Genomic DNA, 27748 nt, shown 5'->3' on the forward strand with positions numbered 1-27748 from the left:
GCACACTCACAAACACCTAACTTCATCAAGTCATTCGAAAGGCTACCGAACTTGGACTTCCCTGGTGGCCCAGCGGTTAAGAATCCTCTTGCCAATGTAGGGGACATGGGTACAATCCCTGGTCCATGAAGATTCCACATGCTTCGGGGCAACTAAGCCACGTGTCACAACTGCTGAGCCTGAAAGTGCCCAAGAGCCTGTGCTCTGGGCCAGGCAACAAGAAAAACCACTGCAATGAGAAGCCCGTGCACTGCAACTAGCCAGCAGTCCCCTCTCAACACAACTAGAGAAAGCTGGCATGCAGGAAGGAAGACCTAGTGCAGCCAAAAATAAGTAAATAACATTAACAAAAATTAAAAAAAAAAAGGTTTACCGAACCAAATGGGTCCTCTTATGGCAGAAAGTGAAGAGGAACTAAAAAGCCTCTTGATGAAAGTGAAAGTGGAGAGTGAAAAAGTTGGCTTAAAGCTCAACATTCAGAAAACGAAGATCATGGCATCCGGTCCCATCACTTCATGGGAAATAGATGGGGAAACAGTGGAAACAGTGTCAGACTTTATTTTTCTGGGCTCCAGAATCACTGCAGATGGTGATTGCTGCCATGAAATTAAAAGACACTTACTTCTTAGAAGGAAAGTTATGACCAACCTAGATAGCATATTCAAGAGCAGAGACATTACTTTGCCAACAAAGGTCCGTCTAGTCAAGGCTATGGTTTTTCCTGTGGTCATGCATGGATGTGAGAGTTGGACTGTGAAGAAGGCTGAACGCTGAAGAATTGATGTTTTTGAACTGTGGTGTTGGAGAAGACTCTTGAGAGTCCCTTGGACTGCAAGGAGATCCAACCAGTCCATGCTAAAGGAGATCAGTCCTGGGTGTTCTTTGGAAGGAATGATGCTAAAGCTGAAACTCCAGTACTTTGGCCACCTCATGCGAAGAGTTGACTCATTGGAAAAGACTCTGATGCTGGGAGGGATTGGGAGCAGGAGGCGAAGGGCACGACAGAGGATGAGATGGCTGGATGGCATCACTGACTCGATGGACGTGAGTTTGAGTGAACTCCGGGATTTGGTGATGGACAGGGAGGCCTGGCATGCTGCAATTCATGGGGTCACAAAGAGTCAGACACGACTGAGCGACTGAACTGAACTGAACTGAACTGCCCGAGCAGTAAAGCTGATGTACTGACATCAGGATGTGTTGAGGGCAAGCGCAGCACTTGCTTGCAGGTACCATCAACGAGTCCAAAACAGCTAGTGCTCAAAAAGCTCAAACTCCCCCGTGGACTTCAGCAAAGCATTTTGAAAGGCAAGGTGAGGGAGGGGCATCCCAGGGTCTGTGATCAGCTTGTGTACAATTCTCTGACTGGCTGATGGTGAGGAACAGGGCTGTGTCTCTGGTGTTAACATTATCAATCCTTAGGCACCAGGAGGCCTGGGGGTATCATGCTCATTAAGTAGTTAATTCCTTCCATTTGGTGGGGGGTTTCCACATCTATAAAACAACTCAAGAAATGTGCATCAGATACTATTACTAGGTAATATTATCTAGGTACTTCAGAGAGGATTGAAAGCAGATGATATAGGGGAGAGGTTTGTCCCAGGAAGGCCCTATGGGGTCTCACTGAGTTAAAAAAAAAATCTGCTTTCTCACAAACTCTTCTAGTATATCAGGAAAAATGAGATAGTCTGGCCCCTGACTCAGTCACATTAGTGACATAGTGGATTACTGACTTCATAGAAAGAAGTTTTATCAGTAAAAGTAATATTTGTAAAGGAATATTTTATTCAGGAAGAATGGATATTAAGTACAGAAATATAATTATACCTCTATGCTGCTGCTGCTGCTAAGTCGCTTCAGTCCTGTCCAACTCTGTGCGACTCCATAGATGGCAGCCCACCAGGCTCCCCCGTCCCTGGGATTCTCCAGGCAAGAACACTGGAGTGGGTTGCCATTTCCTTCTCCAACACATGCATGCATGCTAAGTCACTTCAGTCAGGTCCAACTCTGTGCGACCCCATAGACAGCAGCCCACCAGGCTCCTCTGTCCACAGGATTCTCCAGGCAAGAACACTGGAGTGGGTTGCCATTTCCTTCTGAGTTCATTTGTGTCAGGAGACTTTGAAAACTACAGAGTGTTATACAATGAAAGTATTCATTGTGCCTACATGGTTAGCCACACATTGGACTAGGTGTTGAGGTGAACAAGGCCACCGCTGCCTTCAGGGAGTTCATTGGAGTGGTGGATGATCAAGCAGAAGAGACAAATAAACGATACAGCATGATGAAAGCCACTGTACAGAAATGCACAAGGCACTCAAGAGCAGGAACACACATGAAGGATACCTAACCTGGTTTAGGAGCCAGGAAGCTTCTTTGGAGAAGATACCTAAAGAACAAACAGGAGTTATCCAAGCAAAGGAGGGGTAAGTCATGCTAGGAAGAGGGACTGACTCATACATACAAAGGCCCAGAAAGAAGCAAGAACTAGGGGCAATCAAGTACTGCCAGCTGTCAGTATGGCTAGGTTGCAGAACTAAAGGGAAGCAGTGAGAGAGATGGGCGTTAAAAGAAAAACAAGGGCCCTGAAAGCCTAGAGAAGTCACATATTATGGACTGAATATTTGTACCCCCAAAATTCATATGTTGAAGCCCTAACACCCAATGTGATGGAATTTGGAGTTTGGGCCTTTGGAAAGTAATTGGGTTCAGATGAGGTCATGAGGATGGGGCCCCATGATGGGATCAGGGTCCTTATAAAAAGAGGAAGAGAGACAAGAGTTCGCTCTCTCTCTGCCACGTGAGGACATAGTAAGCTGACTACAAGTCAGGAAAAAGACCCCCTCCACCAGGGAGCCTAAAGGACGGGCACCTTGATCTCAGACTTCCCAGCTTCCAGACTGATATGAAATAAACTCCTGTTGTTGAAGCCACCAGGTCTGTGGAATTTTGTTATGGTAGCCTGAGCTAAGACACCACATTAAGAAGTCTGGAGTATTTTGAAGGTAGTGTGGAACCACTAAAGTGCTTTAAGTAGGAATGACAGACTGCAGTGCACAGAATGAATTAGCAGAGTAGACTCGGGTCATAGGAAGATGAAACTGTTGTAACCCAAGCAAGAGTCCTGGAAGTGGTAATTAAGTGAACAGAATAGTAATAAAATCAATACAAGATTCCATTTGGAAGGAGTAGTGAGATCCTGCTTTCCATGCTTTTGGGTATAAACCCAGAAGTAGAATTTCTGGACCAATTGCTAAAGCATTCTACTTTTCGATTTTTGAGGGACTTCCATACTGCTTTCCGTGGCAGCTGTACCATTCTACATCCCCACCAACAGTACATAGTGTTCCAATTTGTCCCATCCTCACCAACACTTATTTTCCATTTTTAAGAATAATAACCATCCAAATGAGTGTGAAGTGGTATCTCATTGTGGTTTTGATTTGCATTTCCCTGTGATTAGTGATATTGAGCATCTTTTCATGTGCTTATTTGCTATCTGTATATCTTCTTTGGAGAAATGTCAATTCAAGTTTTTTGCTCACCTTTGAACTGGATTTTTGTCGGTTTTGAGTTTTAGTTCTCTACATATTCTGGACATTAACCTTTCATGAGATATGTGATTTGCAAATATTTTCTGCCATTCTGTAGGTTGTCTTTTTATTCTGTGATTGGACAAAAGTTTTTAATTTTCATGAGCTCCAATTTGTCTATGTTTTCTTTTATTTCCTGAACCTTTGGTATCATATTTAAGAAATTACTGACAAATGTAATTGTGAAGCTTTTATCCTGTGTTTTCTTCTAAGAGTTGTTGTTTGTTTGTTTTTACAGCCAGAATGAAACACTTTAGTAACAGGTTTCAACAAGAAAATGAGTGGGTACAGATAGAAACATGGACAGCATCTCCCCCAGGAGCAAGCAGGGTAGGAAAAGAAGGTGGGGATGAGGAGGGTAGGCCCAGGGGATTCCCCTCTCTGCTCCAGCAGCCGTGGGATCCCAGGGTCAGGGCCAGGTTCCCTCCATCCAGCTGTAGGCCCAGAGACTGCATCGCCCAGGGAAGCCAAGCACCACAGCTGACGGCAGGAGGCTGAGCAGCCACGGGTGAGGCCTAGGGCAAGGTGGATAGAGAGGCCCAGGATGTGACCCTTCTAGGCTGATATCACCAGGGGGGCATCATGGGCTGAGGGTTCTGAAGATATGACATCACCACGGCAGAGATGGACAGCACGAAGCTACTCATCAACTGCTTTGTGTCCTCAGAGCTCTGGGAGTTCGCAAAGCTGATGAAGGAGCAATAGACAGCGACCCAAGCACACCGCTTCAGCTTCAGCATGAGGCCGCACATGCTGAAGATCATGCCAAGCAGGCTCATGTAGTCTGGTGTCAGATCATCCAGGGCTGGGTTACACTCGCTCGGTGTGGGCTTGTACCTCAGCACTTTGTTGGGCCTCTGTGGGTTCGACATATTGTTCACGGACATAGCAAGTCAGAAGTCCTTCTAAGAGTTTTATAGTTTGTTGTTTTGTTTGTTTTTGGCTGCACAGCATGCAGAACTTCCCCAATCAGTGATTGAACCCAAGCCCCCTGTATTGGAGGAACAAAGTCTTAAGCACTGGACCATCAGAGACGGTCATACAGTTCTAGATCTTACGCTTAGGTCTTTGATCCATTTTGAGTTAATTTGTGTATATGATGTTAGGTAAGGATCCAAGTTCTCTCTAAATAAATTTTTAAGAGATTAAAAAAAAAAAAAACTTCCTAAAGTAGAGCTTTGCCTTTGAGACCTAAAAACAATGAATAATCTATTTTTGCAGGGGGTGGGGCACAGATCTCTTGAGTATTCAAGTATATATCTCAATTCATGTAAATGAAATGAGTATGAATCTTGTACTTAAAAACCAAAGTTAGAATTCCAGTTCTGGTACTTATTAGCTATGTGACATGGCTCAGATTCTTGGTATACTTAAGTCTCAGTTTATTTACCTATGCTAAGTCTGCCAGGCTCCTCTGTTCATGGGATTCTCCAGCAAAAATACTGGAGTGGGTTGCCATTCCCTTCTCCAGGGGATCTTCCTGACCCAGGGATGGAAACTGCATCTCTTATATCTCCTTCATTGGCAGGTAGGTTCTTTACCACTAGTACCACCTGGGAAGCCCCCTTAAGTTCAGTTCAGTTCAGTCGCTCAGTCGTGTCCGACTCTTTGCGACCCCATGAATCGCAGCACGCCAAGCCTCCCTGTCCATCACCAACTCCCGGAGTTCACTCAAACTCATATCCATCGAGTCAGTGATGCCATCTAACCATCTCATCCTCTGTCATCCCCTTCTTCTCCTGCCTCCAATCCCTCCCAGCATCAGAGGCTTTTCAAATGAGTCAACTCTTCACATGAGGTGGCCAAAGTACTGGAGTTTCAGCTTTAGCATCATTCCTTGCAAAGAAATCCCAGGGCTGATCTCCTTCAGAATGGACTGGTTGGATCTCCTTGCAGTTCAAGGGACTCTCAAGAGTCTTCTCCAACACCACAGTTTAAAAGCATCAATTCTTTGGCGCTCAGCCTTCTTCACAGTCCAACTCTCACATGACCACAGGAAAAACCATAACCTTGACTAGACAGACCTTTGTTGGCAAAGTAATGTCTCTGCTCTTGAATATGCTATCTAGGTTGGTCATAACTTTCCTTCCAAGGAGTAAGCGTCTTTTAATTTCATGGCTGCAGTCACCATCTGCAGTGATTTTGGAGCCCCAAAAAATAAAGTCTGACACTGTTTCCCCATCTATTTCCCATGAAGTGATGGGACCGGATGCCATGATCTTCGTTTTCTGAATGTTGAGCTTTAAGCCAACTTTTTCACTCTCCACTTTCACTTTCATCAAGAGGCTTTTTAGTTCCTCTTCACTTTCTGCCATAAGGGTGGTGTCATCTGCATATCTGAGGTTATTGATATTTCTCCTGGCAATCTTGATTCCAGCTTGTGTTTCATCCAGTCCAGCGTTTCTCATGATGTACTCTGCATATAAGTTAAATAAGCAGGGTGACAATATACAGCCTTGATGTACTCCTTTTCCTATTTAGAACCAGTCTATAGTTCCATGTCCAGTTCTAACTGTTGCTTCCCTATAAAATATGAGTAATAATTTGACAGAGAGCAAAAGTCTGCAGTTTTCTCAACTAAAAATGGTAAACTTCATAGGAAACAAACTGGATTCCCCATGCACTGCTGGCGGAAATGTAAGATAGTAGGGCCACTTTGGAAATTTTGAATTTTTAAAAATATTAAATACATATTTACCATTTGATCCAGTCACCAGAGAAATGAAGTTTTATGTCCACACAAAGATTTGTACATGAATTTCCATAACAACCTTATTAATAATAGCCTCAAACTGGAAATATATAATACAAATGCCCATTAACTGGTGAGGACACAAACAAAATGTTCTGTATCATTGTGATGGAATACTACTCAGCAATAAAAATGGATCAAACTGCTGATACACACATCCACATGGATGAACCTCAAAAAACATTAAATTATACGAAAGAAGCCAGACACCAAAGACTACATCTCACTTACTATAAAAATTTTAGAAAATGCAAAGCTATAGAGACAGAAAGTAGATCAGTGATTATCCAGAGCAGAAGGTAAGAGAAGGAAATGACTTCAAACAGATAAAACACAACTTTTGGGGTGATGGAAGTTTTAGGGGTGATAAAACTGGATTGTGGGGACTTCCCTGGTGGTCCAGTGGGTAAGAATCCACCTTCCAGTGCCGGGGACATGGGTTCAATCCCTGGTCAGGGAACTAAGATCCCACATTCTCCAGGGCAAACAAGCCCACGTGCCATGACAAAGACCCAGCACAGCCAAAATTAAGAAAAATTAAAAATTGGATTGTGGTCATTGCTGCACAACAGTATAAAATTACTAAGAATTAATTAACGCATACACTTAACAATGAGTGAACTATATGGTAAGTTATACGTCAATAAGGCGGTTAAAACTGAAAAAGGTTATTCTCAGCTCCTGGCAGTACTACTGTAATAGACAAAAACTAGACACAACTGAAATGTCCCATCAACAGTGGAGTGAATACACTGGATATACTCACACATAGAGACTATACCGCAGTGGCAATTAAAGATCTACGACTTCATGTAACTTGGATGAATCTAACAGATACAATGTTGAGTGAAAGACACCATACAGTACATCATACTTTATATGATGTTTAAGGACAGGCAGTGGCCACAGGACTGGAAAAGGTCCGTTTTCATTCCAATCCCTAAGAAAGGCAATGTCAAAGGATGCTCAAACTACCACATAATTGCACTCATCTCACACGGGAGCAAAGCAATGCTCAAAATTCTCCAAGCCAGGCTTCAGCAATACATGAACCATGAACTTCCAGATGTTCAAGATGGATTTAGAAAAGGCAGAGGAACCAGAGATCAAATTGCCAACATCTGCTGGATCATGAAAAAAGCAAGAGAGTTCCAAAAAAACATCTGCTTCTGCTTTATTAACTATGCTAAAGCCTTTGACTGTGTGGATCACAACAAACTGTGGAAAATTCTGGAAGAGATGGGAATACCAGACCAACCTGACCTGCCTCTTGAGAAACCTGTATGCAGGTCAGGAAGCAACAGTTAGAACTGGACATGGAACAACAGATTGGTTCCAAATAGAGAAAGGAGTAAGTCAAGGCTGCATATTGTCACCCTGATTATTTAACCTCTATGCAGAGTACATCATGAGAAACGCTGGGCTGGATGAAGCACAAGCTGAAATCAAGATTGCCAGGAGAAATATCAATAACCTCAGAGTAAGATGGTAGGTGTTGCAAGAGGGCATCAGAGGGCAGACACATTGAAACCATACTCACAGAAAACTAGTCAATCTAATCACACTAGGACCACAGCCTTGTCTAACTCAATGAAACTAAGCCATGCCCATGGGGCAACCCAAGACGGGCAGGTCATGGTAGAGAGATCTGACAGAATGTGGTCCACTGGAGAAGGGAATGGCAAACCACTTCAGTATTCTTGCCTTGAGAACCCCATGAACAGTATGAAAAGGCAAAATGATAGGATACTGAAAGAGGAACTCCCCAAGTCAGTAGGGGCCCAATATGCTACTGGAGATCAGTGGAGAAATAACTCCAGAAAGAATGAAGGGTTGGAGCCAAAGCAAAAACAATACCCAGCTGTGGGTGTGACTGGTGATAGAAGCAAGGTCCGATGCTGTAAAGAGCAATATTGCATAGGAACTTGGAATGACAGGTCCATGAATCAAGGCAAATTGGAAGTGGTCAAACAGGAGATGGCAAGAGTGAATGTCGACATTCTAGGAATCAGCGAACTGAAATGGACTGGAATGGGTGAATTTAACTCAGATGACCATTATATCTACTACTGCAGGCAGGAATCCCTCAGAAGAAATGGAGTAGCCATCGTGGTCAACAAGAGTCCGAAATGCAGTACTTGGATTCAATCTCAAAAACGACAGAATGATTTCTGTTCATTTCCAAGGCAAACCATTCAATATCACAGTAATCCAAGTCTATGCCCCAACCAGTAATGCTGAAGAAGCTGAAGTTGAACGGTTCTATGAAGACCTACAAGACCTTTTAGAACTAAAACCCAAAAAAGATGTCCTTTTCATTATAGGGTACTGGAATGCAAAAGTAGGAAGTCAAGAAACACCTGGAGTAACAGGCAAATTTGGCCTTGGAATACGGAATGAAGCAGGGCAAAGACTAATAGAGTTTTGCCAAGAAAATGCACTGGTCATAGCAAACACCTTCTTCCAACAACACAAGAGAAGACTCTACACATGGACATCACCAGATGGTCAACACCAAAACCAGATTGATTATATTCTTTGCAGCCAAAGATGGAGAAGCTCTATACAGTCAACAAAAACAAGACCAGGAGCTGACTGTGGCTCAGATCATGAACTCCTTATTGCCAAATTCAGACTTAAATTGAAGAAAGTAGGGAAAACCACTAGACCATTCAGGTATGACCTAAATCAAATCCCTTATGATTATACAGTGGAAGTGGGAAATAGATTTAAGGGCCTAGATCTGATAGATAGAGTGCCTGATGAACTATGGAATGAGGTTCGTGACATTGTACAGGAGACAGGGATCAAGACTATCCCCATGGAAAAGAAATGCAAAAAAGCAAAATGGCTGTCTGGGGAGGCCTTACAAATAGCTGTGAAAAGAAGAGAAGCAAAAAGCAAAGGAGAAAAGGAAAGATATAAGCATCTGAATGCAGTTCCAAAGAATAGCAAGAAGAGATAAGAAAGCCTTCCTCAATGATCAATTCAAAGAAATAGAGGAAAACAACAGTATGGGAAAGACTAGAGATCTCTTCAAGAAAATTAGAGATACCAAGGGAACATTTCATGCAAAGATGAGCTCCATAAAGGACAGAAATGGTATGGACCTAACAGAAGCAGAAGATATTAAGAAGAGGTGGCAAGAATACACAGAAGAACTGTACAAAAAAGATCTTCATGACCCAGATAATCACGATGGTGTGATCACTGACCTAGAGCCAGATATCCTGGAACGTGAAGTCAAGTGGGCCTTAGAAAGCATCACTATGAACAAAGCTAGTGGAGGTGATGGAATTCCAGTTGAGCTATTTCAAATCCTGAAAGATGATGCTGTGAAAGTGCTACACTCAATATGCCAGCAAACTTGGAAAACTCAGCAGTGGCCACAGGACTGGAAAAGGTCCGTCTTCATTCCAATCCCAAAGAAAGGCAATGCCAAAGAATGCTCAAACTACCGCACAATTGCACTCATTTCACATGCTAGTAAAGTAATGCTCAAAATTCTCCAAGCCAGGCTTCAGCAATATGTGAACCGTGAACTTCCTGATGTTCAAGCTGGTTTTAGAAAAGGCAGAGGAACCAGAGATCAAATTGCCAACATCCTCTGGATCATGCAAAAAGCAAGAGAGTTCCAGAAAAACATCTATTTCTGCTTTATTGACTATGCCAAAGCCTTTGACTGTGTGGGTCACAATAAACTGTGGAAAATTCTGAAAGAGATGGGAATACCAGACCACCTGACCTGCCTCTTGAGAAACGTGTATGCAGGTCAGGAAGCAACAGTTAGAACTGGACATGGAACAACAGACTGGTTCCAAATAGGAAAAGGAGTACGTCAGGGCTGTATATTGTCACCCTGCTTATTTAACTTATATGCAGAGTACATCATGAGAAATGCTGGACTGGAAGAAACACAAACTGGAATCAAGATTGCCGGGAGAAATATCAATAACCTCAGATATGCAGATGATACCACCCTTATGGCAGAAAGTGAAAAAGAGCTAAAAAGCCTCTTGATGAAAGTGAAAGAGGAGAGTGAAACAGTTGGCTTGAAGCTCAACATTCAGAAAACGAAGATCATGGCATCCGGTCCCATCACTTCATGGGAAATAGATGGGGAAACAGTGGAAACAGTGCCAGACTTTATTTTTTTGGGCTCCAAAATCACTGCAGATGGTGACTGCAGCCATGAAATTAAAAGATGCTTACTCCTTGGAAGGAAAGTTATGTCCAACCTAGATAGCATATTCAAGAACAGAGACATTACTTTGCCAACAAAGGGCCGTCTAGTCAAGGCTATGGTTTTTCCTGTGATCATGTATGGATGTGAGAGTTGGACTGTGATGAAAGCTGAGCGCCAAAGAATTGATGCTTTTGAACTGTGGTGTTGGAGAAGACTCTTGAGAGTCCCTTGGACTGCAAGGAGATCCAACCAGTCCATTCTGAAGGAGATCAGCCCTGGGATTTCTTTGCAAGGAATAATGCTAAAGCTGAAACTCCAGTACTTTGGCCACCTGATGCGAAGAGTTGACTCATTGGAAAAGACTCTGATGCTGGGAGGGATTGGAGGCAGGAGGAGAAGGGGACGACAGAGGATGAGATGGCTGGATGGCATCACTGACTCGATGGACGTGAGTCTGAGTGAACTCTGGGAGCTGGTGATGGACAGGGAGGCTTGGTGTGCTGCGATTCATGGGGTCGCAAAGAGTCGGACACGACTGAGCAACTGAACTGAACTGATACAGATGACACCACCCTTATGGCAGAAAGCAAAGAACTAAAGAGCCTCTTGATGAAACTGAAAGCTGCTGCTGCTGCTAAGTCACATCAGTCGTGTCCGACTCTGTGCAACCCCATAGATGGCAGCCCATCAGGCTACTCCGTTCCTGGGATTCTCCAGGCAAGAATACTGGAGTGGGTTGCCGTTTCCTTCTCCAATGCATGAAAGTGAAAGGTGAAAGAGGAGAGTGAAAAAGTTGGCTTAAAGCTCAACATTCAGAAAACCTAGATCATGGCATCTGGTACCATCATTTCATGGCAAATAGATGCGGAAACAATGGAAACAGTGAGAAACTTTATTTTTGGGGGCCCCCAAATCACTGCAGATGGTGACTGCAGCCATGAAATTAAAAGACACTTGCTCCTTGGAAGAAAAGTTATGACCAACCTAGACAGTATATTAAAAAGCAGAGACATTACTTTGCCAACAAAGGTCTATCTAGTCAAAGCTTTGGTTTTTCCAGTAGTTATGTATGGATGTGAGAGTTGGACTATAAAGAAAACGGAGCACCAAAGAACTGATGCTTTTGAACTGTGGTGTTGGAGAAGACTCTTGAGTGTCCCTTGGACAGCAAGGAGATCAAACCAGTTCATCCTAAATGAAATCAGTCCTGAATATTCATTGGAAGGACTGATACTGAGGCTGAAACTCCAATACTTTGGCCACATGATGGGAAGAACTGACTCATTAGGAAAGACCCTGATGCTGGGAAAGACAGATAGGAGGAGAAGGGGACGACAGAGAATGAGATGGTTGGATGGTATCACCGACTCAATGGACATGAATCTGAGTAAGCTCTGGGAGTTGATGATGGACAGGGAGGCCTGGCATGCTGTAGTCTATGGGGTTGCAAAGAGTTGGACACAACTGAGCAAGTGAACTGAACTCAACTGAACTAACAGGCAAAACAAATATTTGGTGTTAGAAATTATTATAGTAGTTACTCTTTGGGTAAATAGTAACTGAGAAAGAACATAAGAGTTTGTTTCTGGGCTGTTAATAATGTTTCTGTTTAAAGTATTTTAATTTTGTTGAAGTATAATTGACATATTATATAAATAAATAATGTTAATTATTATCAAATATATATGTTAATTATATATTAAATAATGTTAATAATGCATCTTGATGTGTGCAAATTATATAGAGACATTCACTTTCTGAAAGTGTATCCAGCTGTACCCTTATGACTGTGCACTGTTTAATACATATGTTACACTTCTATAAAAAAAAAGTTTACTTAAAAGTGCACTTAACTTGAGATCCCTGGTGATCTCTAAGGGTGTGTGTGTGTGTGTGTGTGTATCTGTGTGTGTGTAGAGATGATGAGAGGTGTTAGCCAGGTAAAGATCTGAGGCAAAGTGTTCCAGGAGAAGGGAACAAGCAGACTACAGGCCCTACAGGAAGGAGCTTGGCATGTTCAAACAGAAAAAAAGACCTGTGTGGCTGGCATACAGTGAATGAAGAGATGAATGTGAGATCATTCATTTATTCATTCATCAGATATGTAAGAGTTGTGCCAGAAGCTAAGCCAGAGGACAGCCAATTGTTCAGAAAGTTTGGCAGAGAAAAAAAGGAGGAAAAGTAGCCACTGTAAAGGGGTAGGAAAGTCCTAAGAATATCTTTTACACACAAACACACACAGTAGAAGAAAGGAAAGACTGAGGATGGGGGGAAAGTCCTAGAAAACAAAGAAGCATAGAGTAACGGGTACAGGCGAGAGGGATCACTCTGGAAAGGGTATGGTAAACCTAGAAATAAAACAGAGTCACATAGGCAAGAATTTTGAAATGGAGAGAAGCAAAATGAAAGCATTCTCCATGCTTTCATTGAAGTTTGAGGAATAGTCACATGTGAGAGCAGTGAACCTGCAAAATTATTTACAAGAATGATGATTTTAAAAACTCTTTTTTCCTTCAAGTAATTTAATGATGAAACTGAGATCTCTGATGCATCCCTGACACTGTCCCCTGCCATGGTAAGCTGTCCAGAGCCCTCACCGTGTGGCAGCCCAGGGAACTCTAAACTGTAAAGCACCAGGCCTCCAGCAGACTCCCCACCAGCTGTCCCAGGGCCTTCCTAGACAGGAAGTTGCACATCACGCACAGCCACTCACAGAGCCAGCTGCCCGCCAACACGTGATAGGGTCTTGGAACTTCACAGGGGAAATATGCAAAGTAGATTGTCCTCTACATACACACAGTCAGTTATGATACAGAAATATAACTTTTAACATGTCAAGAAAGATGAATGCAAATGCTTTGAGGGACTATTTAACAGTCAAGATGATTTCAGGCTGTACATTTTACCATTTATTGAGTATTAGGGTAAAGGGCCTGAGGTTAACACCATTATTACAGTATACTGAGATTATAAAGGACATTATGAACAACGTGAAAAGTTATGCTTTAGGAGTTCCCTGGTGGCCTAGTGGCTAGAATTCTGGGCTTTCACTGCTGAGGCCCAGGTTCAATCTCTGGTCACAGAACTAAGATCCCACAAGTCAAGTGGTGTGACACCCCAAAAAAAGTTATGCTTCATTGCCCGTTTTAACTAGGACTGACAGTTTGTTTCCTTGGCATAAAAAGATAGCAGTTCATTGGTATTCTGAATCAATGTAGATCATCACTTCGTTTTGAAATCTGAGGAATAGTCACATCTTCTACCAATAAAGTCAGTGTGTTCATGAGTGCTCAGTCATTTCAGTACTGTCCAACTCTTTGCAACCCTATGGACTGTAGCCCGCCAGGTTCCTCTGTCCATAGAATTCTCCAGGCAAGAATACTGGAGTGAGTTGCCATGCCCTCTTCCAAGGGATCTTCCCAACCCAGGGATGAACCTGTGTCTCCTGCATTTCACGCTGATTCTTTACTGCTGAGCCACTGGGGAAGTCCAATAAAACCAGTGGAAACTGCCAAAAAGTCATCGTGGAGTGGTATAAGCCAGTCAGATCTCAAGAATGACATAAAGGTATGCATTTTGCCTGAGACATACACTCAACTCTCTGAATCACTATATTACAATATGCCATATAGTTTATATAACAAGTAATGTATTTTAATGTGTTAATATATTATAATTTTATTCTCTTGATGGTTTTATAATGAAATGAGTTCAAGATGACTAGGTGATAACTTGGAAACTCTGTATTTCTTTCAATAAATGAGCATATGAATGTTGCAGAGCTTGCATATATCCTTGAGATAGACATATCCCTGGCTAAGAATGTTTTCATATATTGTTGCTTGGACTTTGCCCATAAGAAGAGACATAATAAATGTGCATCAATTACATTCATCATGGTGCAATGTTCTATCTGCAAAAAGTACTTTCTATCCTCAAAAGATACTCCTTTTATAAGATGACACAGAAAGTAGGAATCCTAAAAAAGAAGTTTCATCAGCTCTGATACTGATAGAAATAGTCAAGATCCAGCTGACACAGCCAATATAAGCAACTTGGTTGGATCTATATACAGGGCTCACAAAGCATATTACTGCTTTCGTATTTGACTCAACACTTTCCTTTGTAATGATGAGACATCTTGTACCAAAAGTTGACAGACTTTCACATAAGTCTCTGGACAGCTTCCTTACAGGATTAAAAAATACTAGATTTCAAAATACTGATGATGAAGAAGAAGTGCAAACTTGCAGAGGTATTTTAATCAAGCAATCACTCTGAGAAACATCACACTGTCTCTGCATCATAATAACAATATAGTCACACAACTACATGGTCAGAAAAATCAATTATGGTTTTCTTCTGAATGTCTTAAAAAGTCTGAAAGCCTTCTTGATTTGGACCCTGTGACTTATATCAGAGTTCTTTTTTTTAGTTAAAATTTTATTAATCTATTTTTGGCTGCACTGGGTCTGTGTTGTGGGCTTCTCATTGCAGTGACTTCTCTTGGTGCAGAGCATGGGCTCTAGGTGTGTGGGCTTCAGTAGTTGTAGCACAGGGGCTCAGTTGCTCCAAAGCATGTGGGATCTTCCCAGACCAGGAATTGAACCTGTGTCCCCTGCATTCTTAACCACTGGACCACCTGGGAAATCCATGCAGCAGAGCTCCAAACGAAATTACACAATGCTTGTTTCTACGGCTCTTCTCACTAATGAATACATACCATCAGCAACAGTACTCCTCAGAATATTAGACCAGTTATCCAGAAGCCACTGCTCAAAAGTCAGATCCCCATTTCTTTTACTTTGGTCAAAAGTAGAAGACTTCAAAAACTATCAGATATATTTCAGAGCTAATACTGAGCGTTAATGATATTTTGGAGTCATAATCCTGAAGTAATTCCTATTTCAGATTAGCTCAGATATTAAATGACAGGATAAGAAAAACTTTTTCCATTTGATTAAAACAGAACTACAAGGAAAGTTTGCTTGCATCAATATAAGTGTTCATCAAACACTGCAAATATTAAGGAAGAAAGTGGGCTTGCAAGGATTTCTATGAATGTCACCACATCTAAGCTTCTAGTCAACATGTAAACAGAAAACCTGGTGATGCTTCTGATGAGAAAGGAGAACCTGATTTAGCTTATTTAACTTCTGGCTCAGAGCAAATGAAGAAACCTGTGAAACCGTCACTGAGGAAGCCACAACAGAAACAAAAACAAAACACGACTCCGATGTTGCCACAACAGAAGTGACTGGTTTCCTCTTGAGCTGTGCTTTGAAATTCCACTATTTGGCTCTGCATTAAATAAGTTTGCAGAAAAACTGTTACATACAACCAGTGCAGAAAAGAAAGCTTTTAAAGACCCTGACATTCCAGCAGAAAATTCTACTTGTCCTTAACTTTGTTCATTCATTCAAGGAAGGTGTTTCAACAGTGGATATTCACACTAAAGTCAGCTTTCTCAAGACTGCTTTACCATCTTCTGCTGATATGGGAGTTCCACTTCTTGGAAAGATTGGAATATTAGAGATGCCATCTTAGCAGAATAGTTTAGAGGGTCATCTCCCTCACGTCTCACTGCTAGTCTTCATTGGCTGTAATTTAGTTACCCCATTTGTTTGTTGCACTTGGTGTCTTTTTTTTTTTTTTTCTTAAAGTTAGAGTGCCAGTTGCAAAAACCATTCTGTTGGTACAGTATAACTTACCATTAAATGATGCCAAAAGTATGTTGTATTGCAGTTTGGAAAACATTTACTTTGCCAGGAGTCTTGCTCATTACAGCATATCCTAATGCAACAAAAAGCTCCTTTTATTTTGTTTAAATTGATCCCTAGGTTGTTGGTTCCTTTTTAACACAGAACTTTTTAGCAATCAGCACTGTATTTTTGTTTTCAGGTAAACCTACTTTTTTTTCCCCCCTCAGCAAGAAGCACAAAGGATCTTTGTTCTCAGATCAGGGAGGGGACCCAAGTCCCCTGCAATGAAAGCACAGTCTTAACCACTAGACCATCAGGGAAGTCCCTACATTTCTTTTTCTTAGTCTTAGGATAAACCTTGTAGGCTTTATGATAACTGTAAACATTTATAAGCAGTCACTGAATATTGTAGTGGAGATTTTATATAACTTTAAGAAACCTTGTTTACTTTTATATTTTATTATCTACACTTTTGGGAATAATGGAAAGGGATTTGACTCTTCCTATGAACAGACTTTTTGGTATTTAGACTAGAAAGAGTATAAAACAGTAAACACCCATTACTGCCAGAAGATTTGATGACACATTAAGAATTCCTATGGAGGGAATTCCCTGGTGGTCCAGTGGTTAGACTCTGAGCTTTCACTGCTCCTGGATCAGGGAACTAATATCCCACAAGCCATGCAGCTGTGCATCGAGGCAAAAAAAAAAACAAAAAACCCACGAATTCCCATGGATACCTAATAAATTATGTATATCAGTTGAACTTTGTTGAAGGAATGCAAATCAGTATAATTTAACTTTGTTTGATATATTGAAGGTATGTAAATCAGTAAAATTATGTATAATTTGACCTTGCTATATAAGGTCTTAATTCAGACTATAAAAGTTTGCTGACATTTCATGAGAAGTTTTGGAAAACATTCTCCTTTTTTTAATGCATTTAAAGAATCTGCCTGCCAAGCAGGAGACATGGGTTTGATCCCTGGGTTAGGAAGACCCCCTGGAGAAGGATACAGCAACCCACTTCAGTATTCTTGCCTGGGAAATCCCACAGACAGAGGAGCCTAGTGGGCTATAGCCCACAGGCTCTCAAGACTCAGACACAACTAACCAACTTACCAACTAAACAACATCCTTAAAAGGCTGTTAACATGGTTTGATTTGCATTTGGTTTTGTTTCTCTTTCTTCTTCTTTTTTTGGGGGGGGGTAGAAGCATTATTGAAATATAATTCACATATCACACAATTCATCCATTTAAAGAGTAAAATTCAATGCTTTTTAGTAAGTCAGAGTTGTGCACCTATCACTACAATCAATTTTACAACATTTTCATCACCCCAAAATAACCACATCCCCTTAACATGTTAGCTGTCATGCCCAAATTCTCCCATCCCCCCAGCTCTACTTTCTGCTTTCTCTATAGATTTGCCTATATAAATGGGAACATACATTATGTGGCCTTTTGTGACTGTTTTTTTACTTAGTATGTTTTCAAGACTTATCCATATCATAGCAGGTATCAGTACTTCATCCATTTTTATTGCTGGAGAGTATCCCATTGTTTGGGTAACGACATTTTATTTATCTACTCAACAATTGGTGGACATTTGGTTTATTTTATATTTTTGGCAAACATCCTAGTTTTAAATAAAGTTTATGTGTAGACTTTTTCATGTTGGGTTTTTCTTTTCATAGACTGTCTAAGGAAAAATAGAACTTTTTCATTTTGGTAGCAGTGGTTGCTCCATGATATCATCTTGATTTAAGAAGTTTTGTTTAGTTTCTATACCAACTAACATAAAGTTTAATTTGATGTTTGCAAACCAAGGACTATAATTTGAGGTTAAAATTACACATTAGAAGCATTGAGGTTATGTCTTCAGGTCAAAATACTCTAGTGATAAATCCACTATGAAGACATTATTTTAGGCAATCTAGATATTAAATGGGCTTCCCAAGTGGTCCGTGGTTAAAAATCTGCCTACCAATGCAGGAATTCAGTTCAGTTCAGTACAGTCACTCAGTTGCGTCTGACTCTGCGACCCCATAGACTACAGCACACCAGGCCTCCCTGTCCATTACCAACTCCCAGAGTTCACTCAAATTTATGTCCATTGAGCCAGTGATGCCATCCAACCATCTCACCCTCTGTCGTCCCCTTTGCCTCCTGCCTTCAATCTTTCCCAGCATCAGGGTCTTTTCAAAAGAGTCAGTTCTTCACATCAAGTGGCCAAAGTATTGGAGTTTCAGCTTCAGCATCAGTCCTTCCAATGAATATTCAGGACTGATTTCCTTTAGGATGGACTGGTTTGATCTTGCTGTCCAAGGGACTCTCAAGAGTCTTCTCCAACACCACAGAATTCTTTGGCACTCAGCTTTCTTTATAGTCCAACTCTTATATCCATACATGACTACTGGAATAACCAAAGCTTTGACTAGACAGACCTTTGTTGGCAAAGTAATGTATCTGCTTTTTAATATGCTGTCTAGGTTGGTCATAGCTTTTCTTCCAAGGAGCAAGCATCTTTTAATTTCATGGCTGCAGTCACCATCTGCAGTGATTTTGGGGCCCAAAAAATAAAGTCTCTCAGTGTTTCCATTGCTTCCTCATCTATTTGCCATGAAGTGATGGGACCAGATGCCATGATCTTAGTTTTCTGAATGTTGAGCTTTAAGCTTACTTTTTCACTCTCCTTTTTCCCTTTCATCAAGAGGCTCTTTATTCTTCCTCACTTTCTGCCATAAAGGATGGTGTCATCTGCATATCAGAGGTTATTGGTATTTCTCCTGGCAATCTTGATTCCCACTTGTGCCTCATCCAACCCAGCGTTTCACATGATGTACTTTGCATATAAGTTAAATAAGCAGGGTGACAATATACAGCCTTGACATACTCCTTTCCCTATTTGGAACCAGTCTGTTGTTCCATGTCCAGTTCTACCTGTTGCGTCTTGGACCTGCATACAGATATCTGAAGAGGCAGGTCAGGTGGTCTGGTATTCCCATATCTTTCAGAATTTTCCACAGTGTGTTGTGATCCACACAGTCAAAGGCTTTGGCATAGTCAATAAAGCAGAAATTGATGTTTTTCTGGAACTCTATTGCTTTTTCGATAATCCAGCAGATGTTGGCTATTTGATCTTTGGTTCCTCTGCCTTTTCTAAAACCATCTTGAACATCTGGAATTTCATGGTTCACGTATTGCTGAAGCCTGGCTTGGAGAATTTTGAGCATTACTTTACTAGCGTGTGAGATGAGTGCAATTGTGCGGTAGTTTGAGCATTCTTTGGCATTGCCTTTCTTTGGGATTGGAATGAAAACGGACCTTTTCCAGTCCTGTGGCCACTGCTGAGTTTTCCAAGTTTGCTGGGATATTGAGTGCAGCATTTTCACAGCATCATCTTTCAGGATTTGAAATAGCTCAACTGGAATTCCATCACCTCCACTAGCTTTGTTCGTAGTGATGCTTCCTAAGGCCCACTTGACTTCCCATTCCAGGATGTCTGGCTTTAAGTTGGTGATCATGCAATCGTGATTATCTGGATCATGAAGATCTTTTTTGTACAGTTCTTCTGTGTATTCTTGCCACCTCTTCTTAATATCTTCTTCTGTTAGGTCCATACCATTTCTGTCCTTTATTGTGCCCATCTTGCAGACAATGTGTTCAATCCCTGGTCTGGGAGGATCCCACATGCTGTGGGACCACTAAGTCACCACACCACAACTACTGAGCCTGTGTGCTGCAACTACTGAAACCCAAAAGTTCTAGAACCTGTACCGTGCAACAAGAGAAGTCACTGCAATGAGAATCCCCTGCATTGCAGCTAGAGAGTAGCCCCTGCTCTCCATAACTAGAGAAAGCCTGCACAGCAACAAGGACCCACCACAACCAAATAAATAAATTAGTTTCTAAAATAATCAAAAAAATTATTTTAAAAAATGACAATTTTTTTAAAAGGACATTTAAAAAAATGTATGGATCAATTTCATCTTTTAAATGTTTTTAAAGAAATTCAGCTTTTATATCATTTTTAAAAGTATGATCATCAAATTTCCTTGATTTCTTTTTTGAAAAAAGGAAATAAGATAATTTTGTATTTGTTTTGGGAAGGGAGTTAATATGGCTAACAATATTCTTAGCAAAAAAATACCAGAGACATTTGAGATCTTTTTTTCTCATGTTGGTTTTTATTACCTAATGTTTTCAGCTTTCTCTGTCATTCTTACTTTTTTCTCATTTTCAGTGTTTCAATTTGTTTTTAAAACTTTAAATTTCCAAAACTATAAGTACAGTGGATTGCTTTCCAGCATGATATTAACATTATAAACTGTGTCAAATTGATTACTGGCATGTATAACATGCGGCTTTCCAGATGGTGCTAGGGGTAAAGAATCAGACTACCAATGCAGGAGATGCAAAAGAAATGAGGGTTTGATCCCTTGGTTGGGAAGATTCCCCTGGAAAAGGAAATGGCAACCTACTCCAATAGTCTCGCCTGGGAAATTCTATGGACAGAGGAACCTGGTGGGCTACAGTCCTAGGGTTGTAAACAGTCACACACACACACACAACATGTTTACAAATAAACTGGGATTTTTTTTCAATAAACTAGATGTGCAACAGGCTTGTAAAATGCATTTATCTGTACTCATTGTACATCCTAAAAGATGATGCTGGGAAAGAGCTGCACTCAATATGTCAGCAAATTTGGAAAACTCAGCAGTGGCCATAGGACTGGAAAAGGTCAGTTTTCATTCCAATCCCAAAGAAAGGCAATACCAAAGAATGCTCAAACTACCACACAATTGCCCTCATCTCACACAGGAGTAAAGTAATGCTCAAAATTCTCCAAGCCAGGCTTCAACAGTATGTGAACCCTGAACTTCCAGGTGTTCAAGCTGGACCTAGAGATGGCAGAGGAACCAGAGATCAAATTGCCGACATCCATTGGAGTATTAAAATAGCAATAGAGTTCCAGAAAAACATCTATTTCTGCTTTATTGACTATGCCAAAGCCTTTGACTGTATAGATCACCACAGACTGAAGAGATGCAAATACCAGACCACCTGACCTGCCTCTTGAGAAATGTGTATGAGGTCAAGAAGCAACAGTTAGAACTGGACAAGGAAAAACAGACTGGTTTCAAATAGGGAAAGGAGTATATCAAAGCTGTATATTATCACCCTGCTTATTTAACCTCTCTGCAGAGTACACCATGTGAAATGCTGGGCTGGATGAAGCACAAGCTGGAATCAAGATTGCCAGGAGAAATATCAATTACCTCAGATATGCAGATAACACCACCCTTATGGCAGAAAGCCTCTTGATGAAAGTGAAACAGGAGAGTGAAAAAGTTGGCTTAAAGCTCAACATTCAGAAAACGAATATCATGGCATCTGGTTCCATCACTTCATGGCAAATAGATGGGGAAACAGTGGTAACAGTGAGAGATCCTTTTTTTTTGGTCCCCAAAATCACTGCAGATGGTGACTGTAGCCATGAAATTAAAAGACACTTACTCCTTGGAAGAAAAGTTATGACCAACCTAGACAGCATATTAAAAAGCAGAGACGTTACTTTGCCAACAAAGGCCCGTCTTGTCAAGGCTGTGGTTTTTCTAGTAGTCGTATATGGGTACGAGAATTGGACTATAAAGAAAGCTGAGCGCAGAAGAATTGATGCTTTTGAAGTGTGGTGTTGGAGAAGACTCTTGAGAGTCCCTTGGATAACAAGGAGATCAAACCAGTCCATCCTAAAGGAAATCAATCCTGAATGTTCATTGGAAGGAGTGGCGTTGAAGCTGAAACTCCAATACTTTGGCTACGTGATGCAAGAACTGACTCACTGGAAAAGACCCTGATGCTGGGAAAGATTGAAGGCAGGAGGAGAAGGGGACAATAGAGCATCCTCTGTTGGATGGATGGCATCATCGACTCAATGGACATGAGTTTGAGTAAACTCCGTGAGTTGGTGATGGATAGGGAGGCCTGGCATGCTGCAGTCCATGGGGTTGAAAAGAGTCGGACACAACTGAGCGACTGAACCGAACTGAACTGTACCCATTGTGGACAAAGAATGTCTTCCTGCCAGAGGAGTAAACAGAGGATCTTAAGACCATCAAGCCACCCGCCACAGTACACCTTGAGGGGATTCAGGATGGTGAAAAACAGGATACTGTCCCTAGATAGTTAAGGTGCACATCAAAAGAATAATTTCATTAAGTCCAGACTGCTGCATCTTCCCATACATAGAAAAGTGCTAAATTCATTAACTTGAGATGTCTGTTTTTTCTTTAATTAGCTGTAATCTTTGGATGTTCAACTACCTGGGTTTGTTTCATTGTTGTTTTTGCAAGAACTCCTGTATACCCAGGTGGCTCAGTGGTAAAGAATCCGCCTGCTAATGCAGGGGACACAAGAGACTCGGGTTCGATCTCTGGGTTGGGAAGATCCCCCGGAGAAGGAAATGGCTACCCACTCCAGTATTCTTGCCTGGAAAATTGCATAGACAGAAGAGCCTTGTGGGCTAAAGTCCATGGGGTCTCAAAGAGCTGGACACAACTGAGCACTGAGCACAGCCTGTATACCCTGGCTCCTCCTCTACCTCTTCAGAATAGTTCCTCAGAGGTATCTGAGAGGCTGTATCCCTGGCTTACATCCTCAGTAACGCCCCAAGTAAACATCATTCTCAACTTTTAGGTTGCTCATTTTTTACAGTTAATACTACACATTATTCTTTCTCCATAAGACATTTTATAACTTGGATAAGTTGCTTGCTAAAAGTCCAGAGGTACAGTGTCTGTAGTATTGTTCTCATCTGCCTAGCCCATTCAAAGGAAAAGAGAATTTAATAGGACTTCTTAAGAAATCCATATTGAATCCTGGTGATACCTACTTCCCTTTTTAAATGTCCACATATCATCCTTCTAACGGTCCCTTGAATTTTGCTAGGAATGAACAAATATCTCACAGGTATGGAGCCTTTGAAATACAGACTCTTCCCTATTCTGGCAATCAGGGTAACACTTCTACTTCCAGGCTTTTGGTTCTACTCTATTTTTCATGTCTTCTCAAAGATCACCAAGCAGTTCAGTAGTCTCCCCACAAATTTGCAGAGCATCCTGGGAATTTGTTCATCACAGCCAAAGACAGAAGCTCATGTACAAAACCTAGGCCAGCAGTGGATGGGAGACTCCAGTTCCAGAAATAAATTTTTGGCTTGATTTCAGTTTCCTCCAGGAACATGTGCTCGTGTGTTTTTTCTTTTCTGCTATAATTAACCACGTGGTTTGGTATTCCCATCTCTTTCAGAATTTTCCACAGTTTGTTGTGATCCACACAGTCAAAGGCTTTGGCATAGTCAATAAAGCAGAAATTGATGTTTTTCTGGAACTCTATTGCTTTTTCCATGATCCAGCAGATGTTGGCAATTTGATCTCTGGTTCCTCTGCCTTTTCTAAAACCAGCTTGAACATCCGGAAGTTCACGGTTCACATATTGCTGAAGCCTGGCTTGGAGAATTTTGAGCATTACTTTACTAGCATGTGAAATGAGTGCAATTGTGCGGTAGTTTGAGCATTCTTTGGCATTGCCTTTCTTTGGGATTGGAATGAAAACGGACCTTTTCCAGTCCTGTGGCCACTGCTGAGTTTTCCAAATTTGCTGGCATATTGAGTGCAGCACTTTCACAGCATCATCTTTCAGGATTTGAAATAGCACAACTGGAATTTCATCACCTCCACTAGCTTTGTGCATAGTGATGCTTTCTAAGGCCCACTTGACTTCACATTCCAGGATGTCTGGCTCTAGGTCAGTGATCACACCATCGTGATTATCTGGGTCGTGAAGATCTTTTTTGTACACTTCTTCTGTGTATTCTTGCCATCTCTTCTTAATATCTTCTGCTTCTGTTAGGTCCATACCATTTCTGTCCTTTATCGAGCTCATCTTTGCATGAAATGTTCCTTTGGTATCTCTGATTTTCTTGAAGAGATCCCTAGTCTTTCCCATTCTGTTGTTTTCCTCTATTTCTTTGAATTGATCGTTGAGGAAGGCTTTCTTATCTCTTCTTGCTATTCTTTGGAACTCTGCATTCAGATGTTTATATCTTTCCTTTTCTCCTTTGCTTTTCACTTCTCTTCTTTTCACAGCTATTTGTAAGGCCTCCCCAGACAGCCATTTTGCTTTTTTGCATTTCTTTTCTATGGGAATGGTCTTGATCCCTGTCTCCTGTACAATGTCACGAACCTCATTCCATAGTTCATCAGGCACTCTATCTATCAGATCTAGGCCCTTAAATCTATTTCCCACTTCCACTGTATAATCATAAGGGATTTGATTTAGGTCATACCTGAATGGTCTAGTGGTTTTCCCTACTTTCTTCAATTTCAGTCTGAATTTGGCAATAAGGAGTTCATGGTCTGAGCCACAGTCAGCTCCTGGTCTTGTTTTTGCTGACCGTATAGAGCTTCTCCATCTTTGGCTGCAAAGAATATAATCAATCTGGTTTTGGTGTTGACCATCTGGTGATGTCCATGTATAGAGTCTTCTCTTGTGTGGTTGGAAGAGGGTGTTTGTTATGACCAGTGCATTTTCTTGGCAAAACTCTATTAGTCTTTGCCCTGCTTCATTCCGTATTCCAAGGTCAAGAAGCAACAGTTAGAACTGGACATGGAACAACAGACTGGTTCCAAATAGGAAAAGAGTTCGTCAAGGCTGTATATTGTCACCCTGCTTATTTAACTTATATGCAGAGTACATCATGAGAAACGCTGGACTGGAAGAAACACAAACTGGAATCAAGATTGCTAGGAGAAATATCAATAACCTCAGATATGCAGATGACACCACCCTTATGGCAGAAAGTGAAGAGGAACTCAAAAGCCTTTTGATGAAAGTGAAAGTGGAGAGTGAAAAAGTTGGCTTAAAGCTCAACATTCAGAAAACGAACATCATGGCATCCGGCCCATCACTTCATGGGAAATAGATGGGGAAACAGTGGAAACAGTGTCAGACTTTATTTTTTGGGCTCCAAAATCACTGCAGATGGTGAAATTAAAAGACGCTTACTCCTTGGAAGGAAAGTTATGACCAACCTAGATAGCATATTCAAAAACAGAGACATTACTTTGCCAACAAAGGTTCGTCTAGTCAAGGCTATGGTTTTTCCTGTGGTCATGTATGGATGTGAGAGTTGGACTGTGAAGAAGGCTGAGCGCCGAAGAATGGATGCTTTTGAACTGTGGTGTTGGAGAAGACTCTCAAGAGTCCCTTGGACTGCAAGGAGATCCAACCAGTCCATTCTGAAGGAGATCAGCCCTGGGATTTCTTTGCAGGAATGATGCTAAAGCTGAAACTCCAGTACTTTGGCCACCTCATGCGAAGAGTTGACTCATTGGAAAAGACTCTGATGCTGGGAGGGATTGGGGGCAGGAGGAGAAGGGGACGACAGAGGATGAGATGGCTGGATGGCATCACTGACTCGACGGACGTGAGTCTCAGTGAACTCCGGGAGTTGGTGATGGACAGGAAGGCCTGGTGTGCTTCATGTGTGATTCATGGGGTCGCAAAGAGTCGGACACGACTGAGGGACTGATCTGATCTGATCTGGTAATTAACCAGTCCCGTTACAGCTATCGTCTCCTGGCTGACAATTCCCTCTGCTTATGGAAAATACCTGAATGGAGCTGATTGAGTTGGGCTTAAATCACGGTTCACCATTTCCTAACATTGTGACCCGTGTGGCTCAGTGGTAAATTAATCTGCCAGGGCTTCCCTGGTGGCTCAGATGGCAATGAATCCGCCTGCAATGCAGGAGATATGGGTTCGACCCCTGGGTCAGAAAGATCCCCTGAAGGAGGAAATGGCAACCCACTCCAGTATTCTTGCCTGGGGCAGTCCCATGGAGGAGCCTGGTGAGCTACATTCGTGGGCTGGCAATGAGTCGGACACGACTGAGCACAAGTACCAGACTTAGAAAAGTGTGACATCAGGCAGATGTTAACCTCTCTGGCACTCATATGTAGATCAGAGGTTAATACCAGCCTCACAGGGTTATGCAGAAGTATCCACAACGAACCTGAACATAGTAACTGCACACACTTAATGTTCATCTTCTCAGATCCTCCCATTACACTTTCCAAGGGCACTTTCAACAGCAGGCCAAACAGCTGCAACTGAAGAAAAACACACAACCTGAAAGTAACTAGTTAAACTTTACTCGGGAATCTTACTGAAGAAGATAGCCCATGAGAGGGCCTCTTAGATACCTTTGAGGACATGTTTGAAAGAGGTTAAGAGAAAAGCCAGGATAAATATTTAGCTGGGGAAAAAAATGTAGTTGAACATCAAAATACTTCTGTCAACCATAAAGAACAGACATCTCAAATTAATGATTTTAGTGGTTTTCTGTATATAGGAAAATGTAAGAATCTGGATTCATTTAAATTATTCCTTAGGTATGCATCTTAACTACGGAAGGCCAGTAGTATCCAAAGCACAGGATGCTTCCTGTTTTCCTCCATCCTGAATTCCTCTCAGGGCTCCCCGTGGTTGGGTGGTTACAGCGGCTAATGGCCAGAGCATTACAGAACTGAGATGGTGGGCAACTTTGCTTACTAGAATGGCAGACAACGTTCACAATTTCTCACAACAGTCCCAGACAGCCTACAAGGCTGAAAAGAGGCAGTGGGAGACAGAAGGTACACAAAAGTAGGGACACAAGAGTCCAAGGGCGAACATAGAGTCCTTCTACACTTCACGTGCACGTGTTTGTCTGGCCACAGGACACAATTACCGCTTATTTACATGTCTGTCACCCCCAAAAGACCACCCGCCACCTGAGGGGCCAGGTTCCTCGCCTACCATCCCTTTCTCATGCTGGGACCTAAGCATGCAGCAAATCCAGGCCTTGTTCGGCCTTCTCACTTGGGCCAGCCCGTTGGCGCGACTGTAAGTGGGGGCGGGAGCGCCACGCTCGGTACCCCCGCCCGGTCCAGAAGTCCCGCGGGCACCCAGGATAGAGCCCTCAGGCGGCTGGAAACTCAGCTGCGCACAACGGCCGTTGGCGGTGACAGGCCACCTGCTGCTGCGAGGCCGGTCGGGAGGCCCCGCCCCGGAGAGCCAGCGCTGGCGCCTGGGGAGAGCGGGCGGTTGGCGGAAACACGGGTGGCCAAGCTGGGGGTAGCGAACTGGGCCCGTGAAAGCACGGAGTGCTCTTCTACCTGAGCCTCTGGGCGCTGTTAGAAAGAGCCCGGGCTAGGGGCCAGAGGCCTGTATGACCCTGGGCAGCTTCTGCTTCTTCCCGCGCGTCAGTCTTGCCATTGTCACAATGAGGTTGGCGGGGAGGGGGGAACCCTATGGGGGTACAAAAGGGCTGACGCGGGGACCGAAGCCCGGAAATGGGAGTGAAAGAAGGCGCGAAGACAACCCTGGGCGTGGCGGCCTCTGCAGCTAAAGGGTAGCCGCCCAGTCCTCCGAGCCCGCAGGCCCCGCCCCCGCCCAGGAGGCCC

General features: G+C 42.3%; 1 protein-coding gene and 1 pseudogene across 1 annotated transcript; one reads left to right on the forward strand and one right to left on the reverse strand.

Annotated features, from left to right (window-relative positions):
• Nucleotides 1-4144: 4144 nt before the first annotated feature.
• On the reverse strand, nt 4145-4495 carry LOC102396953 (PAT complex subunit Asterix-like). The gene has a single exon (XM_044928961.2). The coding sequence runs from the start codon at nt 4478-4480 to the stop codon at nt 4160-4162; it is 321 nt and encodes a 106-aa protein (XP_044784896.1). The 5' UTR covers nt 4481-4495; the 3' UTR covers nt 4145-4159.
• A 9785-nt stretch (nt 4496-14280) lies between these two features.
• Nucleotides 14281-16346, forward strand: LOC112579325 (annotated as a pseudogene).
• The last annotated feature ends 11402 nt before the right edge of the window (nt 16347-27748 follow it).

This window comes from Bubalus bubalis, chromosome 16 (assembly GCF_019923935.1).
Source record: "Bubalus bubalis isolate 160015118507 breed Murrah chromosome 16, NDDB_SH_1, whole genome shotgun sequence".
Lineage (NCBI taxonomy): Eukaryota > Metazoa > Chordata > Mammalia > Artiodactyla > Bovidae > Bubalus > Bubalus bubalis.